This window comes from Myotis yumanensis, unplaced genomic scaffold, assembly GCF_028538775.1.
Source record: "Myotis yumanensis isolate MYYU_CA2020_CCGP unplaced genomic scaffold, mMyoYum1.0.hap1 SCAF_20, whole genome shotgun sequence".
NCBI lineage: Eukaryota > Metazoa > Chordata > Mammalia > Chiroptera > Vespertilionidae > Myotis > Myotis yumanensis.
This window is the reverse complement of record NW_027223771.1, coordinates 18,008,833-18,028,614: the sequence shown is the minus strand read 5'-3', so window position 1 is coordinate 18,028,614 and position 19,782 is coordinate 18,008,833. Positions and strand designations below refer to the sequence as shown.

At 43.8% G+C, this 19,782-nt stretch overlaps 1 protein-coding gene across 1 annotated transcript; it reads right to left on the bottom strand.

Annotated features, from left to right (window-relative positions):
- Nucleotides 1–2,515: 2,515 nt before the first annotated feature.
- On the bottom strand, nucleotides 2,516–13,748 carry LOC138998423 (zinc finger protein 551-like). Its single transcript, XM_070400545.1, has 3 exons — nucleotides 13,690–13,748; nucleotides 9,348–9,471; nucleotides 2,516–8,386 (listed from the first exon to the last, which is right to left on the bottom strand). The coding sequence occupies exons 1-3, from the start codon at nucleotides 13,690–13,692 to the stop codon at nucleotides 6,702–6,704; spliced, it is 1,812 nt and encodes a 603-aa protein (XP_070256646.1). The 5' UTR covers nucleotides 13,693–13,748; the 3' UTR covers nucleotides 2,516–6,701.
- Nucleotides 13,749–19,782: the final 6,034 nt, after the last annotated feature.

Genomic DNA, 19,782 nt, shown 5'->3' with positions numbered 1-19,782 from the left:
GGCTTCTCTTTTTCTTACCAAGAAGCTTTAATTCTTCTAAAGAGTGTTCTAACACATCCTCCATATCAATACCCTCTACAGTTCCAGCAGAAAAATATTCTTCCTCCTCTTTTGCCTGAACACCTGTATCATCATCATGATAAGGGGCAGCCGCTTCCTCAAGATCCTCCTCATCTTGAGGATTTAATTTGTCTTTAAAATTTATATTATTCCTTTTTAATAAACTGTCTTTTTCAGACCCCTGTTTTGTGCCATCACACTGCTTCTCCTTTTTTCCTGGCTTAAGAGACGGTTGATTATGGTCATGCCTGGGGTCTAAACAATCCCGTATCAAATTCCATAAGGAAAATGCATCAACCGGGGTCTTACTTGGCCCAAGGGCTTTATAATGATTGCACATTTGTTCTCCAATTTTCTGCCATGTTTCTAAGTTAACGGTTCCTTCCTCAGGAAACCAAGGGCAGACCTCCGGGATGAATTTTAAAAAAATTTCTACTTCTTGTCCTTAACCTTAGTTCCTTTACTGTTGAGCATAGACTTTAACATTTTCCCATAAGGGGCATTTTCCCGAGATTCTAACTGTCCCATGCTTTACTCCTGACTATCAAAAAAATTGCTCCTCCCTTACCTTAATGAGTGCACTCTTTATCCGGAGGAGTTCCTCCCCGTCTGCTTCCCAAGTCCTCAGTTCCCTGATGTCCGGGCGCCAGTTTGTCAGGGCCATCCTGACAGGTTGAACCAGGCTGAGGTAGGGAGGTGGGAATTGAGCAAAGAAAGAAAGACAGGAGAGCGGGATTGGGAGGACTGCAGCTCAATTGAGGAACTGCAGCAAGTTTATTAAGCACGCAATGCCTTTTATACACAAGACACTGAATAGGAGGTCTGTCAAGAGGAATGTATTCTTAGTTCATTTTAATCTCTAAGGGAGAGATAGAGTAGAAGGACAAATTCTCGGTACAGCAAATCTCAGAAAATAGTTACAGACTTCTTGATAAACCATGAAAGGCTGTTCTCATTCTACAAAGGTTGCTCTCATTCTACTGATAACTGCCATCCAAACAAGTCTGGGAAAACTGTGTGGGTAAGGGTCCCAGCCTTGCTAGCCCCTTCAGGTGCAAGATCCATGTCAGCTTACACCCGGTCTCCAACAGATATTTATCAATCTAAGGGAACAAAATGGTCCTCTTCTTTCCTTATTGGGAAAACATCCACCATGGCCTGGGCAGTGAGGCATAATGGTAAGAGAGTCAGCCTACACACATGAAGGGTGGAGAATTAAATTCTTTGTCAAGGACAAGTACCTGGGTTCAAGGTTTAATACATGGAAACTATTGGGGGCTCATGCAGGTGAAATCCAGTTGATGTGTGTCTCTTCTAAGTTTCTCTCTCTCTCCATCCCCACTCTTCCACTCTGAATAATAATCAGTGGGAAAATATCCTCCTGTGAGGATTATGAAAAACAAAAATAGAACCATCTACCACCGCTACAACAACAAGGGGCTTCTGCCTGCACAGCCCACTCCTCCTTATGCTCTCTTGCCTTTTTTTGGGATGTTCCCACTGCAGCTTGGACAAAATATTTTTTTAATTTTGCATTGCTTAGAGTATTATATATGTCTCCTTTGGTTTTTCTCCCCTTGACCTTCCCCTGGCCTCCCATACCCCCCAGTGTCTTGTGTCCATTGGTTATGCTTATATGCATGCCAGAAGTCCTTCAGTTGTTCTCTTATAGCCCTCCCCCACCCCCGAACCTTCTCCAGCCTTCCCGCTGTAGTTTGACACTCTGCTCAATGTTGCTCTGTCTCTCTATCTATTTTTGTTCATCAGTTTATAATGGTCTTAATTAACTATAAATGAGTGACACCATGTGATATTTTTATTTCATTGATTGGCTTATTTCACTTATCATAATGCTCTCCAGTTCCATCCATGCTGTTGCAAATGATAAGAATTCCTTTTTTTCAGCACCATAGTATTCCATCATGTAGATGTACCAGTTTTCAAATCCATTCATCTGCTGATGGGCACTTAGGCTGTTTCCAGATCTTAGCTATGGTAAACTGTGCTGCTATGAACATAGGGGTGCATATATCCTTTCTGATTGGTGTTTCTTTTTTTCTGGGTATATATTCCTAGAAGTGGGATCACTGGGTCAAATAGAGTTCCATTTTTAACACTACGGTGTCGGGTGAATTTCCCGCCAAAATATAAGATGGCGCGGGCAATTATTTAGGTTTCCCGCGCAAAATCAGAGTTAGTTTAAAATGCCTATATCTTTTGAAGTATGGGTTCGATTGAAATGAAATTTTCGGTTTCTTGTGTAAAAAATGAAAATTTATTCAATCACAGACATTTTTTTATCTATTCAGTACATAAATAATTCGATATATATAAACTAAATACGAAAAACCCAAAAAATACTTATTACCTAAAAGTATACACATATTTTTAAAGTTTAAAATAAAATTTTCATAATAAATCAAAACAAATAGAAATTAATAGTTTTTTAGCGTATGATATTTTTCAAAACACGCCCCTTTATGTAGAGGTATATTGCAAAATTTGCACATGTAGCGTGTCTCACTGCGCAATTTATGAACGGAACATACGCGACACCTTCTCAAAATGTTTTTCTTTTATTAATTATTTTCTTTAATTATTATGCGAACACTTTGCGGAACGATTTTATTTTATTTGGTTAAAAAATTCTATATGAATGTCTTTATCACAATTTATTTAAATATTTAAACACGTAATAATATTCACAAAACTCAAAACTAAAGACGTCCGGACACAAGAAGTATTTCTCAATAACTATTCTCTTTGCATGGTGAGATATCCAGGGATATCGGTTATAAAATGAGAAAACAATACATTGGTACCCTAACGGTATTGTACTCGACCAGCGCCATAAAGTGTTCTCTACTTACAAGGGATTTTTATGATACCTATTACCCCAATGGGTATGAAACGGTTCGCATACGCAGGTAGGTATCTTTGTGAACGGCAAACAAACAAATATTTGGTAATACGCAGTTACAATCGGCCCGAGTTTACACGTTTCCCGTACTCCACCGCAAATCTATATGAACCGAGTTAAGACGGCTCCCGCAGAGTACGCGCAATTCACGTCAGCCGACTTAACTCGTTTCCCGCAATCCAAGTGTTAACTTTTTGAGGAAACTCCATACTGCAGTCTTCCATAGTGGCTGCATCAGTCTGCAGCAGTGCATGAATGTTCCTTTTTCTTCGCATCCTCGCCAGCACTTGTTGTTTGTTGATGATAGCCATTCTGACAGGTGTGAGATGGTACCTCATTGTTGTGTTGATTTGCATTTCTCAGATGATTAGTGACTTTGAGCATGTTTTCATATGTCTCTTGGCTTTCTGAATGTCCTCTTTTGAAAAGTGTCTATTTAGGTCAGTACACATCATAGCAACTGGTCGTTCCGCCATTCAGTCGATTTGCATGTTAGCCTTTTATTATATAGGATATTTTATTTTATTTTTTCAATATATTTTATTGATTTTTTAGAGGGAGGAAGGGCAAAAGATTGAGAGTTAGAAATGATAAGCTGTCTCCTGCACACCTCCTACTGGGGGTGTGCCCGCAACCAAGGTATATGCCCTTAACCGGAATCGAACCTGAGACCCTTCAGTCCGCAGGCTGACACTCCATCTACTGAGCAAAATACACACACATACAGACACACACACACACGCGCGCGCGCACATGCACAAGTGGAAGTGAGAAAATGCGCAATTAGCTAAATAGGGACTCTAGGCAGCACCCACATTTAGGGATATATTTTGTGCAGTGCTTGGTGAGTGTGGCCACTCATTTTATATCCACGGAATCAATGGAACTATGAGGGGAAGGAAGGAAGGATAGGAGAACCCACGGGAGAAATGGCCATTTAGGTTTGAAGGTTAAGAATGTCCCAATGATGGACTCCTGGCTACCTCTCCCTGCTCTGCTTCGCTCCCCAGCTTCTCCTCAGGCACCACAATCTGTGCCTCTCTCCCTGCTCCAAAGCCCCAACTGAGTGTTTGCAATAGAAAAGTCCTGTGTTCTGCCTTTAGAGAATAAAAACAAAAGCAAAACAATGAAACTGCTCTTTTGCATCTTCCTCCAGCACCGTGCTGTTTGGCCAGTTTTCATGGGGCAGCCTTTCGGCGCTTTTATCTTGATTTGTTGATGATTGCCATTCTGACAGGTGTGAGATGGTACCTCGTTGTTTTGATTTGCCTTTCTCAGATGATTAGTGACTTTGAGCATGTATGTTGAAACTGGCTCCAGTTTCCCCAGAAGCCAGCTGCCCTGTGGCTTTTCCTGTACACAGTTGGATGTTACCCACTTCTTGAAGGGATGCAGCTTTGGTGCAACACAGCTTTCTCCTCACCATTTTGGCCCAGTGGCTGGCTGTCCCTCTCAAGCTCACTTCCCAGTTCTTGCTGTAGTCCAGGCATCCTCTGCCCTTCCTTCTTGTAAAATGTCTGCTCAGGTGCATGTAATTTGTTAATACCAGGAGGATATTCTTTGATTTAGTTGTATTTCCAGTCTGGCTCAAGACAAGATGCACAATACATCTGCCTATTAGGCCCCCATTTATTTTATTTATTTATTTGTATTACTTTCTGATCCTTGCTGTTAAAACCAGCCAGACTGACCTCCCTACAGCTTGTATATGCACAGGGCAGGCTTCCACCTGGAGCCTGCCACCACTTCCCAGAATTCCTCAGTGAAGACCCCACTGACTAACGCTGGTTTCACCTCCCCCCATAGCTGCTGGTCCATTCTCTGTGGACTGTCCTCCACTAGATGCCAGTTCCCAAGGACAGGGGACTCTGTATTTGGGGCATCTGAAAAAGTTGGGCTCAACAGTATCCACAGCCTCAACACATGGCTGCCGAGCCTCCATCCAATGGGATTCAAGTTCTCATCCCTACAGCCTTCCCTCAGCCCACCCACTCAAGGAACCTGGCCCATGAGCTGGCAGGAACACGTTCATAGGCACACAACCTCTCTGCCCCTCAACCAGACACCCCAGCAGCACACTATTCTCCAGAATCCAGGAGCTAACGCCTCATTGCAGGTCTCCCATGCACAGGCAAAACGTAGGGAGGGGCACACTGTCCACAACTCATCCTCCAAATGTGGAATTATATGAAGACCAAGCCAATCCTTCTGAAAATGCTTGTACTGCAGAATGTTCTCACCACTGACAATACACACTACCATATCCTGGAGAACCCATGCTATCTCCAGGACCGGCTGGGTGAGGAGTGGGGGAGAGTCGTGCTTTAATTTTAATAAAATTAAAGTGAAAAATAATCTCTAAAGTGAAAATGAGACTTAAACACCAGTGGGTCTCAGGGGTGTGAGTGGGTTGGCTGGAGGCAGAACTTTCTAAATCTGAACTGATTTGGGGACCTGTAGCATCAGGGGGCTTCTCTCAGATACAGAACTAACTTCATGTGCAGCAGGCCAGGTGCCCGGGGGTGGGGAAGAGCAGGCTCGAGAGACCTCTGGATGGACAGAAGACCCCTGGCCAGCTCATCCTAGGCAGACACAGAACCCAAATCCCTCCCAGTGCCTTGCCTGGGCCTCCTCTCTGCCAAACCCTGGGAAAGATACAGTGTACCCAGCTGCAGTGGGAGCATCTGAGGCAAAGGCTGAAAAGTGAGCAGGACACCAGGGTGAATGTTTGAGGTTTTTGGTAATCCTCATCTGAGGATATTTTTCCATGGATTTTGAGAGAGAGTGCAAGGGAGGGGAGAAAGGAAGAAAGAGATTGAGGGGGACATCAATGTGAGAGAGAAGAAAAAAATTAGATGCCTCCTACATAGCACAACATGTCCTGGGACAAACAGGCAAATTAGAACCACAAAGTCATGCAGTCTTTATTTCAAGGCCATGAGCAGCAATGCACTATAAGCCAATTGGTCAAAGAGTGATTTCCTGGCATGATGCTGTCCCTCCTAAAGCAAGAAAGTTTGGGAACCACACCATATCTGTTAACTCTATGATGATGGATCATAATTGTGCTTAACAATCATCCCTGGAGTTGAATATAACCAAAATAATTAAAAGTACAAAAGAAAAACACCTTTACTAAAAGATCATAAACCAGACAGAGGACAGCAAGTGGTTCGCAGGTTGGTGAATCAACACCTGGAACAATTCATCACAGCATAATGTGAGAAGCACATATCCCTGAAAGAGGCAGCACTTCTTAGTTGAGGACGGGTGCCCTGGATGAGTCCTGGGTCAGGTGCATTACCTCCACAGAGATAAAGGAATGAAGATCCTGTCAGGAGCTGGAATAATCATAATGTTCTCAAGCACAAGAGAGAACACAGAATACATTTCCCCTGAGCACAAAAGGGTTGGGACTGATACACAGTCTTCAGGTGAGCCAGGTGGTAGAGGGCAAATCTCTTCAGCCACAAATCAATCGGGTAGAAGATCTGTGCATGTTACCATTGCAATGCACTCCTTCAAGCCTCAGTTGTATTGGAAACTTATGTGGAATCTAGTACAGTGTATGTCCCATTAAAAGGGTTTAAATTCCGGAAAATAGTTCCCAAATAGTGGCCTTCAGTGTTATTATTCAAGTGAATAAAATAAAACATTCTGTGCAAATTTAACACTTCTCTCCACTGTGACCTCTCAGATGTTTAATAAGACTAGATTTTTCTCAAAAACACTTCCCACATTCAGTACAATCATATGGCTTCTTTCCAGTGTGAACTCTCTGGTGTTTAATGAGTTTAATTCTTTCACTGAAGGACTTCTCACATTCAGTACAGTGATATGGCTTCTCTGCAGTGTGAACTCTCAGATGGCTAATAAGGTTAGATTTTTGGCTAAGAGACTTCCCACATTCAGTACACTCATAGGGCTTCTCTCCGGTGTGAACTCTCTGGTGTTTAATGAGTGTGCTCCTCACACGGAAGGATTTCCCACATTCAGTACATTCATATGGCTTCTCTCCAGTATGAACTCTCTGGTGTTTAATGAGTGTACTTCTTTCATTGAAGAACTTTCCACATTCAGTACACTCATATGGCTTCTCTCCAGTGTGAACTCTCTGGTGTTTAATGAGTGTACTTCTTTCACTGAAGAACTTTCCACATTCAGTACATTCATATGGCTTCTCTCCAGTGTGAACTCTGAGATGTCTAATAAGGCTAGATTTTTGGCTAAAAGACTTCCCACATTCAGTACACTCATGTGGGTTCTCTCCACTGTGAACTCTCAGATGTTTAATAAGCTTAGGTTTTTCAGAAAAAGACTTTCCACACTCAATACACGCATACGGCTTCTCTCCAGTGTGAACTCTCAGATGATTAATAAGCTCAGATTTTTTGCGAAAAGACTTCCAACATTCAGTACACGCATATGGCTTCTCTCCAGTGTGAACACTCTGGTGTTTAATGAGTGTACTTCTTTCACTGAAGAATTTTCCACATTCAGTACATTCATATGGCTTCTCTCCAGTGTGAACTCTGAGATGTCTAATAAGGTTAGATTTTTGGCTAAAAGACTTCCCACATTCAGTACACTCATATGGCTTCTCTCCAGCATGAACTCTCTGGTGTTTAATGAGTGTACCTCTTTCACTGAAGGACTTTCCACATTCAGTACACTCATACGGCTTCTCTCCAGTGTGAACTCTGAGGTGTACAGTGAGGTGAGCCCTTCGATGAAAGGACTTCCCACATTCAGTACACAGATAGGGCTGTTCGCTAGGGTGAACTCTCTTATATCCAATGATGTTAAAGATTTGCCTAAAAACTTTCCTACATTTGTTACACTCATAAATCATTTCTCCAGAATATGCACCCTGACATTGAACAACTTTCAGGTTGTGGCTGGCAGCATTTTCACAGTCACCCCACTGGTGATGACTTTTTTTATCAAGAAATTCCTGTGAAATCTCACTGCCAAAGGGTAGCTCCTCAGTTTTGAGAATGGCCTGGTGCTGGGGAAGCTCTGAGTTGCATTGCAAGTCTTCCCCAACCTCCCTGCTGGTTGAAGGCACCGAAGATAAGTAGACGCTGCACCTGCTCACATAGGATGCCCTGACCATAGCTTGTTTCCAGGGCTCCTCCCCACATTCATTCCTCTGTTCCTGGTGAGGATTTGCACTAAAATAGAAGTCTCCAAGACATGCATCAGTACAGAGGGCTTTCTGATCAAAGTATGCTGCATGTGACCCAGTCAGGTGAAAAATATGTTGTAACACAGAGAAACAGCGCTTACACAGATGGGTCTTCTGGGTATCTGCAGCTTTCTTAGATGCCCTTACTTGTGACTCTCCTCGTCTAGATACACTGTCATCAGAACAGGCCTCCTCATCTTCCATTTTATGCCAACAACCTGAAAAGTGAGAAATGGTGAGGAAATGAATGTTGAATGTGGTGACAGGGGGAAGTCTGGTTACAAGAGTGTGTTACACACACAAATTGGTTCCATGCAATTGTCTGAAAATATGAGATGTGCAGGAAGGATTAACAAGAGGCTCTTGTGACTTTCTGGGCTAATGAAGATCACAAAATAGGAAGGCCTCAGCAGAAATATGACACAAACATGGCAGGCACCACATGGATTAGAATATGGATCTCCAGCTAATCTTTCAACTAACAAAATTCAGCACAGCTTGCCTGCTGGGGACTGGGACGAGCTGTGCAAGGTTTTGGCTCCATCTTATTCCAAGTAAAATTCAATAAAAGAGTAGCTGGTTTTGAGGATTACTTAGCACGTATGTGCATGTCATAACACATGTGCAAGTCAATGTTGCAGAATACTGTAGTGGCACCAATGCAGAGAAATAGGTGGTGAAGAAGTGAGCAGTCAGCACTTGGCCAGAGCAACACAGCTTGCTATATTATTCAGGGAAGAAAATATAACAAAGAATTGAATGGGGGCCTTACAAGAACAGCCCATGGTTCATGTAAATAAAGACCATAACATGACACAAGCTGCCACAAAGAACCCTTACCTAGAGAAAGAGTGCAGAAGTTGAAGCCATGCATGCGGACACTGTAAGCCTCCCATGAAGAGAAAGTGCAAGCTGGGACCCATTAAGCTCAATGCAAAACTCCTGACTCCCTAACACTTCTTGCACTTTTTGAGGTTATGGGTGTTAGTGATGTTCGTGGAGTCCTTTGCTCAGGGTTCCCCATCCAGCTCATCCCTGGAAGCCACAGCACGTTTGACAGGAAAGCGGGAAAAATTAGCAGAGGCAATGTTCTGGCTGTGGGAGAGGGAAAGCTACGGCTGAGGAATAAAGGAAGAGAGGGCATCACCTCAGGACACTGGGAGAATGTGAAGGTCTTACCTACAGATGATACAAGGGCAAAAACTTCCTGCATCACATCACAGTACAGAAGTCTCTGAGCCTCATCAAGGAGCCCCCACTCCTCCTGAGAGAAGGCAATGGCCACGTCCTCAAAGTTTACATCCTGTCATAATGGGGACAGTACAGCCCATGATCAGATTCACTCCTAAGATTGTAAGTCTGTCATACTCGCTACCCTCCACACCCATCGCTCTTTTCACACTACACATCAGAGAAAATACCAGGTCTTCATCCCATGAAAGCCACTGTCTTCTTATTTTCCTGCTGCTATTTTTCTTCCCACAACAACTAAGACAGTTGAGCAGATAGAAGATACCTGAGCTCTGGACCTCCCATGTATGCCACACTGCCTCTTATAATACAGTGGGAGTCAAAAGCATAGGCTAGAGAGGGATGTTGGCCATAGAGAGAGTGTGAGTGATTTGATACTGATCTTCTCAGGAAATAGCCTTAATGTCCCTACGATTGTTCTTCTAAGACACCAAAAACATGGCATCACAAATCACCCTCTTGACCCCAATCCCAGGGTGTTGAGGCCATCACTTTTCACAATCTACTGCACATAGTTCCTTGAGCAACACTTCTCTCACACAGCTTCATTCCCAGAGGCACAACTTCAAAGGTAATTCAAATATATCTTGGCATGGTTAAATTTTTTTCCTAATCACCATCTTTTCCAAAAATATAGTTCACCACCTCCATAATCTAGTTCTCTCTTTCCCTTCTACCTTACCCATGCCAGTGGAGATTTACAAGACTGGGTAACACTGATGAATGCTACCTCATTCCCATCAACCAGTGTGTCAGAAATCCTATCTTCCCTAAACCAATGACACTTGGGAGTAAATGCTTTGCATTTGCCTCCCTAAAGAAAGGTTAAATCGTTTATGTCAATCTGATTAGTGTCATTTGTTGTCCACACCCAAGGACAAATTAAGTTAGAAAATAAGCCTTATTTTGATAGTTCTTTTATTCAGGAGGAGCCAACCCGGTCCCTCCCTGCAACATGAATGATAAAATGTATGTTAAGGAATTTTAAAATTGCTCAAACCTCGCTGCCTTGGGTCTAGTTCTGCGTGTGTAAGAAGGGACAGAGTAAAGTTTAGTAGCAGGCCAGAAGAAGCTGGCAAGGCCATCCAAACCACCCAGCCGCTAATGGCCAGAGCCACCTGAGGCAGACCTCCTCGGACTAGCAACAGCTGACTTTGACTAGGACAGACTGGGCTTTTTCCAACTGGGCCCCCATGAGCCGATGGTCAAAATGAAGATCGGGGGCCAGACTGTGAACTTTATGATTGATACAGCGACAGAACACTCGGTAGTTACTCAGAAGGTAGCTCCCCTATCAGGACAGGAAGTCACCATGATTAGAGCTACTGGTACCACAGCTGCAGACTGTTCTGCCGCCCCCACCGATGTCAGTTAGGCGGCCATTAAGTGGTTCATGAATTCCTATATTTACCAGTTGACCTGGTCCCTCTAATGGAAGCAGAAACCACTTTTGCCCCAGATGGCTCAGCACAGCCTTGCCTAGGTGAAGAGACCTCTCCAATGATCCTGTCCTTAGCAGTGCTGAGAGAGGAAGAATGGAGACTTTATACCCCCCAGCCAAAGGCCCCCACGTCTGTTCTTGTCAGGCCCCCATAAGGGGACTTGGGCAGTGTTCCTGTTATCTGCCCAAATTCCCAAGACTGTAAAAGTACGTGTTCACTGATAAGGTGTAAATGTGGGTTTATTTAATGTTTATATGTCTACTTAGGTATAAATATTTATTCACGTAAATATGGAAGTCTACAAAAAAAATATTTAAGACTGAAGGCTGAATGACTGTGTGGGGTGAACCCTGAAAGGGCGAGGGCTAGGCCCTCCACCTTGCCCCAGGGTAAGGGCTAGGCCCTCCACCTTGCCCCAGGGTAAGGCCTACATCCTCCATCTTACCTTGGCCACGTGCTTGGCAAGGACCTTCTTCCCGGAAGTCTAAGACTCTGCTAGCCACACCCAGGAACAAGACATCGACTTGCGCCTGGCCAATCGGCAGAGCACAGTCCTTTCTCCTCCCCTTACTCCAACCCCCCCTTTAAAACCCATCTCTAGGCGGGGTTCTGTCTCTCAGCCACTTGGCCTGCCATTGTGTCTGCGAGTCTGGTGGATGGGGAGCTCGAGCTAGCTTGAAATACAGATTCTTATGCTTTTGCATCGGATTGGCTGGCTCCCTGATGTGGTTTCTTGGGAATCTTGAAATCTGGGCATAACAAACCCCAAGAGTAGAGGGTGTCTGGCTGCCAAGAGGGCAAGTGCCCAACTGGGCAAAGAAGAATACCCACCAGGTTTTGGTCTCTATTGAGAAACAGCTAACAGTTGGCAGCTTGTATACTGTCTTTCAGACCTGAGTGACCATGCCCATGTCAGGGGTAGTACAAATCTCAACTGTAGAAAACTAGGAAAGGCCTGTTTGGAATAGAAGATCTGAGGCATGGTTATGCATTTTTGAAGGACATGGAGAGAAGGTTTAAAGTCTGGTTTGAAAGTATAAAATTTATAACGGTTGTGTACGTGATTTTTAAAAAGGAAAAGAGAAATATTAAAAGGAAATTAATCAAATAGTACAGGCCAGTAAGCCAGAGAGAGTAAATAATTTACATTCTGCCTCCCTAAACAGAGGGTAAATAGTTATGCCAAAGTACTTAGGGGGGACTGATAAAAGAAATATAACAGTTACTATTTTGTTATAACTCTGAAAAATCCATGAAAAAGGGCTGGCAAGGAAAATCAGAAAATCCTAGAGCAGATCAGTATGTTTTTCTCCTTATATAATTCCTCTGAAATCTGGCAATGCTTAATAAGTCATGGCAATACATTTCTTTGCATGAAATCAATAAGACCGGTTTTCAATAGTGATTTTATTAACCGGAAACTTTGACTGGAGTATCGTGTTTTAAAGAAACGTGTCTAAGCTCTGAAGACATGAAGCCAATAAGAGTGCCAAAGGAAAAGCCTGGTATCCTGCTTGGGAGCCGTGAAGATGGCTGGCGCTGGAGCGTCAGGCCCATGCCCTACCATCACTGGCGGTTGGACAGAGTAGAAGGGGAACAATAAGAATGCCTCTGCATCCCTGCGGAACCCCCACACACTCTGGGCCGCAACGATAGGAGGGCTGCTGAGATGGGCCTTAAAGCCTAGAGTGTGGGCTCAGGTGGAGTTGCTACAGGTGAGGGATTCACCTAACTCAGCAGATACTGCAGGTGGGCCTGATGGCAGCTGGGTGGCTTGGCTTCCTGGCCCTACGGGGCACATTAAGATTCAATCATGAAATTCCAGCAAAGATAGTCAGTTACCATTCTTGTTGTGTTTATGCAAACAATCTGGCCAAATTGAATACGGTAAATAAATTGGTATTTTAATGAACGGAGGGGTAATTTTAAGGAGAAAAATCCTATTTCAATAGAGGTTGCTAAAACTGAAATGTTTTCTTTCCCTTCCACCGGACCATTTGTTATAGTTTGTCTCGGCCAGGTCACAAGCCCAGCTCCTTCTGTACCCAGGACAGCAGGGAGCCTGACTAGAAGGTGATCTCTGACTAGACACACCTGCTGCAGATCACCCTCAAGAAGACAGCGGACCTCGGAGGACCCCTTGTAATCCTCCTGATGCTGTTGACTTTTGGCTCTTGCATTATTAACAGACTAGTCCAATTTGTCAAGGAGTGTATAGGAATAGTTCCGTTGATAGTTCAGTCCGTCTCATGATTGAGCTGGAAGTTCCAAGACAAGGGGGGAATGAAAGGACAGAACAGGACTGATAGCTGTGTCCTTAACCCCTCTTCCAAGAAAAAGCCACAGAATGTATCAGTTACTCAGCCTGCCCTTATCTCGACCAATGGGAAAGCGGGGGAAACTAGCCCAAGGCCAAAAGGATGCTATCCACCGCCCCCCCCCTCCCCCCATCTTTGTGTAACCAGACCCTAGCTGCACCCTGCCATTGCAACACTAGCCCCCTGCTCTTGTGTCACTAGCCCCTGGCCCTCACTCAACCAACCGGAATCGGCCAAATCAGTGGTCAGAGTGTGCCCCCACCCCCAACCCCTATAAATTCTTTGTTCTTCCAAGACTCCGGCCTCTCTTGCATCCAGTAATGGAGGCAGAGAGACCAAGCTAGCTTGAATAAAAGACTCTATGCTTTTGCATCGGACTCGGTGCTCCCTGGTGGTTCGGGGGGGGGGGCGGGGGGCGTCCTTGAAATCTGGGCATAACACTTACAAGGCGGCACTGCAGCCTTTCACCCTCTTCCCCCATCAACCATGTGTCACCCATGAGGGACTCACCATTCTGAGCTCTGGGACCTGGGCGGCGGGAACTGAGAGGCGCCGGTCCCCAAGGCTGGAGGGTGAAATGGGGTCAGGCTGCTGTGAGCAGAGAGGAGTTCGGGAGGCACGAGGACGCCCATCTCGGGCTGTTGGGCTCAAGGAGCCTCAGACACACCCTGCACAGCAGGCACGCTGCCTCCCAGGCCTCCTCGTCCTCACCACAAGCGCCATGAAGCCTGTGAATCTGTGAACAAAGATCTGAGAGGTTAAAATGTCCACCACAAGGAGAAAGGTGGAAGTTCCACCCTAACCGGATGCACAGACACCAAAATGCCCTTTAGTGCCTCCCACAGGAGTGCAGTTCCTTCTGGCTAATGTAGTTTTGTCAACCACCCAATGTAGTCCTGGCATCCCAGCCAATGAGTTATCCGTGGTGGGCAAACCGGGGCTCACAAGCCACATGCCGTTCTTTGGCCCCTTCACTGTGATTCTTCCACAAACTACCACATGGAGGCGCTCGCGTACAGTGCGATTGAAACTTCCTGGCCATGCGCAGAAGTCGGTATTTTGTGGAAGAGCCACACTCAAGGGACCAAAGAGCCACTTGTGGTTCGCGAGCTGCGGTTTGCCAAGCCTGTTTGCCGACCACTGATTAGGTGAATAAAAGTGTTGTGGCAGAGAGTGATGGCTGGGGAGGGACTAAATGGGACCAGAGGCCTGGCTAACTAGAGCAGACTAACAGATCTCTGAGGGGAAGGAGGTGGGAGGAATGCAAGAGACCCACCAAAGAATATATACAGAGGGGGGGAATGGGAGACATCAATAATTCTATCAACAATAAAAATAATATGTGTTTTTGTAAATTTTAAAATAATGTGGCCTAGCTGGTATAGCTCAGTTGTTGAACCTCGATCTATGAACTAGGAGGTCACGGTTCTTTTCATTTTATTTTTATTTTTTAAATTATTTCTTGTTTAAAGTATTACATATAGTATTACATATAACTCCTTTTTCCCCCATTGAGCTCTGCCCAGCTATCCTCACGCCTCAGTATGCCCTTACCCCCATAGTGTCTGTCTGTGTCCATAGTTTATGCTTATATAAATGTATATAAGTCTTTTGGTTGATCCCTTAAACCCTCCCTTCCCTGACTTCCCTCTCAAGTTTGAGTCTGTTTGACGCTTCTATGTTTCTGAATCTATTTTTGTTCATCAATTTATGCTGTTCATTATATTTTATAAATGATGAGGTCATGTGATACTGCTTCTTTTCCTGGTCAGGGCACATACATGGGTTGCAGGCTCAATTCCCAGTGTGTGGGTGGAGTCATGCACAAGGCAACTAATCAGCAATTCTATGTTATCATTGATGATTTTATATCTCCCTCTCCCTTCCACTCTCTAAAATCAACAAAAATATTTTAAACAAAGTACAGTGGGGCCTTGACTTACAAGTTTAATTCGTTCCGTGACGGAGCTCGTAACTCAAATTACTCGTATGTCAAATCAATTGTGAACGAGTGAGACAGGTGTTGCTGGGCTGATGTGGCGTTCACTGTGATGTTTGCTGCACCAACTAGCAGTGGGGTATCTGAAGCTGGCTCGTAACCCGAATTTTAGGTCGCAACTCAAAGCAAAAAATCGGCCGAGAGAGGGCTCGAGAGAGGGCTCGTATCTCGAAAAACTCGTTAGTTGGGACACTCGTAAGTCAAGGCTCCACTGTATGTGTGTGTGTGTGTGTATATATATATATATACATGCATGCATAGGCCATGGACAAATACAGTAATGTGGTGAGAAAAGAGGGGAGGAGTATGGAAGAAATTGGTAACATCTATAATAGAGTCAGCAATAAAAAATAATAGTGTGCACAGCTGGTGGGGCTCAGTGGTTGGTTGTGTACCCGTCAACCAACATACCGCTGTTTTGATTCCAGGTCAAGGCACATACCCAGGTTGGGGGCTCCATCCCAGTAGGGGGAATGCTGGAGGCAGCTATTCAATGATTCTCTCTCATCAATGATGTTTCTTCCTCTCCCTTTTTCTCTAAAAAATCAATAAAAGACATCTAAAAAGTGAAGTGTTAAGATTGATTTGACGCAAATACAACAAAGTGATTGTGGGCCATCACATTTTCTTCCAAGTCTTGTAAGCAAAATCATGCCTTGTTCTGTCTTTATACAGGATGTCACAGACATAACTTGTAGGGAACAGGACCCAGCCTGGAGCTGGTCTGCCTCAGCTGGGCCTATAGTGTTTGTGTTCTTGACTTCATGCAGAAAAAACTTCACAACAGGAGTTCAGATATTTTGAGGGAACATTTAATAAAGATGGGGATAATGAAAAAAATCTAGGGCTTAGAATAGAACAAGGAACAGCAGAGAGACTAGGTGGGACTCCTATGGTCCTCTAGAAACACTACTGTGAGCTCACTGGAGAATCAGAGAAAAGGAGGCCTTGAACACAGGTTCAGGGGGTTAGCCCAGGATGAGCTGTTGCTGCTCACTGCTGCCTCAGTTGCAGGTCGAGCGGGATCCCTTAGGTTAGGAGAGCCTGGCTGGTGTGATTCAGTGGTTGAGCATTGACCTACGAATCTGGAGGTCACAGTTGCATTCCCAGTCAGGACACATGCTCAAGTGATGGGCTGGATCCCCATTGTGAGGCATGCAGGAGGCAGCCTATCAGTAGTTCTCTCTCATCATTGATGTTTCTATCCCTCACTCCCCACTTCCTCTCAGAAATCAATAAAAATATTATTTTGCATATATGTTTTAAATCAATTATACTTACATCAAAGTTTAAAAAATAATTAAAACTTGCCACTTCCCAATTATTTTACTATGAAAGTTCTTGAGCATATCTGTACCTACTGCATCAATATGTTGGAAAAAAAATATAATGATTTACTACTGAAATATCTCATCAGACCATATTCAGTGCTATCACTTTGGAGGTTTGAAAGTGACGATGATGAGAGCATTTACACTAGAAAAATTGACAAATACTACAAACCTTGACTTCACTTAATATCCTATTGAATTCTTCACCTTAAACTGAATGGTGGAGAATGTTAGCAATGTTGTTAACCTTGTAAGTGTACCATGCAAGTGGGCTTTAAATTGTACATAGGATACAATTTTAGAAAAACAACTTTCCTCCCAATATTCAAAACATATAGTTCCAAATGGCAAAGAAGTTGAGTCCTTGAGGAATGAGTGAGTTACAAACAGATGTCCTACATGGTGAAATGACTTCCTATTGCTTAAATCATAAATTCATTTTAAAAATTGGCAGAAGTTTCTGATCAGACTTTTCAACAAAGGAGATAAAGACAGGGTCTATAAATACATAAAGAAATGCTCACCATAAAAATTTCTTAGGAAAATGGAATTAAAACAAAACAAGTTAACACTACTGATTTTCAGGCCCACAATTTTAAAATATTAAACATCGCATGTGCCCACAAGGATAACGAAAAACTAGAATTTTCATTATTGTGGGTGGCTGGGAAGGAAAAGGGAGGACCATTTCAGATCACAGTTCTGCATATCTTAAAACACTCACCTATACTGCAACAGTTAGATAAGGAAAAGATATGTCTGTATAAAGAACAGAACCAAATAATCCCAGAAAATTCATTTATAATACCTCAAACCTGGAAATAACAAAAAACCATAGCCAGATCAATAGATAAAGTGGTTATTCACAGAACACAATACTACTCAGCAATAAAAAATAATGAACTTTTCACATAAGCATTAGTGTTGAACCTCAAATTAACTGTGTAGCATGAAAGAATCCCATACTTGTTAAAGAATACACACATTATAGTGTTTATTACATTATGAAAACTATGAACTAATCTTGTAAAGGAAGGAAAATAAATGACTGCATTTAGAGCTAGGGAAGGCAGAAAGATTATAAATGTCAGGAGGCAAACACAGGGTGTGGTAAAGGAGGTTTAGAGTTGTTGGTAAGGAAATTAATACAATAGTTAGTAAATAATAACACAGGAATAATCTCTTCCCTGGCCATTGTACTTCAGTTGGTTGCACACCATCCCTTGCCCTGAAAGGTCACTGGCTCCAGCCCAGGTCAGGGCACATGCCCACCTGGATGCCCTGTAGGTGGCAGACAGAAGGCAGCAGTTCAATGTTTCACATATCTCCATTTCTCACTCTCCCTTCTTCTCTTACTAAAAGGTCAACAAAATTATTTTTAAAAATGAAAAAGACTTATATAAAATAAGAGAATAAACTCTGTGATTTGCATACTCACATCTGAAAGCCTACTTTTGCTCTAACCTGCACATGCGTGAGATATATGATTATTTCACATGTGACATTTTCACAGCTTTATTCGTAAGTTGAAGCTCATCAAAAGCACACATTAGAAGAGTCCATTTTGTTGCATGTCAGTTATACATAGACTTAATAAAGCCTTAAAAAGTACTTCCAAAAAAAGACCTGGATATCCCTGTCTCGTTAGGAAATTAAAATCGCAACCGTATATGGGCTCTACCAACTCTCTCCTAATTTCCTGGGAGGAGCAGCCTTGCCACAGGAGCAGCAAATATCGGCAAGTGCTGAAGATTTTTGCTATCACAATCCACAGGAATGATGACTGGTTACAAAAAATACATCCTATAACTGGTCAGAGAAGGTCTGAGGTCTTGCCAGTTAAGGAAACCTTGAGGTGAGGCCAGGGGCTCCAACAAACTCTTTATTTTTTTTGCCAATGAGTTCAGCCACAGAAAACAGAGATGGAGGTCCTGAAAATGTCTGTAAGCAAACATCACACCAGCCACAGACCTTGGATCATTTTTGGAAAACATTCAGAAGGGCACTTTTCCTTCAGTTTACTGCAGTCTTTCCCACTCACTGTGAATACAGTGTTTCTGTCCTAATGGCAGTTCCATTTAAACCTCAGAGTCTTACAACAAGTGACACCAGCATATGGAATTTCATTATTCATGCCACATGGTTCCTGTATAGTATGTGGCGAAGATCTGTCCTAAACATTGCTGAGAATTATGCAATACTTATTGTGAACAGAGAATATAATTCATATTGTTCACACAAGCACAACAAAGAACTCTTATTCTGGGTGATTACTGAACTCACCAGTGATAGAGGCACCAGGCTACAAACAAGAACCACAAAGACTGCAAAGTCATGCAGTCTTTCAAGGCCTTGATCAGCAATGCAAAATAACCCAATATTGGACCAAGAGTGATTTTCTGCTATTGTTATGTGCCTTCTAAGCACAAAATGTTTGGGACCCCCAAAAATGCTGAGCCATACTAATTTTCTCTCTTAAAGGGAACATTAATAAGTAAGGTGCTGCCCTGCTCAGAGGGATCTCCAGCCCTGTCCTAGACCACACCTCTCTGCTCCTTCAACCACACACCCCAGCACCACACTATGCCCAGAGTTCAGTGTCCATCAACTCAATTCAGTCAGGGGCATGTATCACCTTCAGTGGAACATCCCAGGCACAGCCCGGAAAGTGTATAGAAGGGTGGGCTGTGCAGGCAGTAAGCAGTCTCAGTGCGTCAGGGTGGATGTTTACCCATGAAGGAAAGAACAGGGATACTCTCTCTCTCTAGATTGATAAATATCTAGAGCCTCCTTTTGGGGCTAAACTTCAAGACACTGGTAACCCAGGACAGGACCACCTGGCTCAGCAGCCTGCAACCCCTCCTGCTGGGCAGATAGGGAATCAGCCCCTGCAGAGACAGCTCCTCTCCCTCCCTGGGCAGGGCAATGGCTGGAGCACTTCATTACAGTGGACTAGGTTGGCCCTGTCTGGGTCACATGTTTACTTGGAGCACATGCTGACTCCCAGGTCATGACCCCCCAGGAACTCCTGCAACAGAGCTTGCTCCACTTCCCACTAACCATGGCCCCAAAGAACAGAGAGACCATCAGCCTGGACTGTGACAAGGGAAGGCCTTAGAGCCACACACTTGGCCCAGCACCAACTCTCCCTGGCAACTGCCCTGGCCTTTTGCCTGCCCACACCCACCTGCCTAGCAGCCACTGCTGCTCCCAGCCTTGCCACCTGAGAGTAATCTGGACTTCTCAACCACCTGAATGTGCAATAAAACCCCC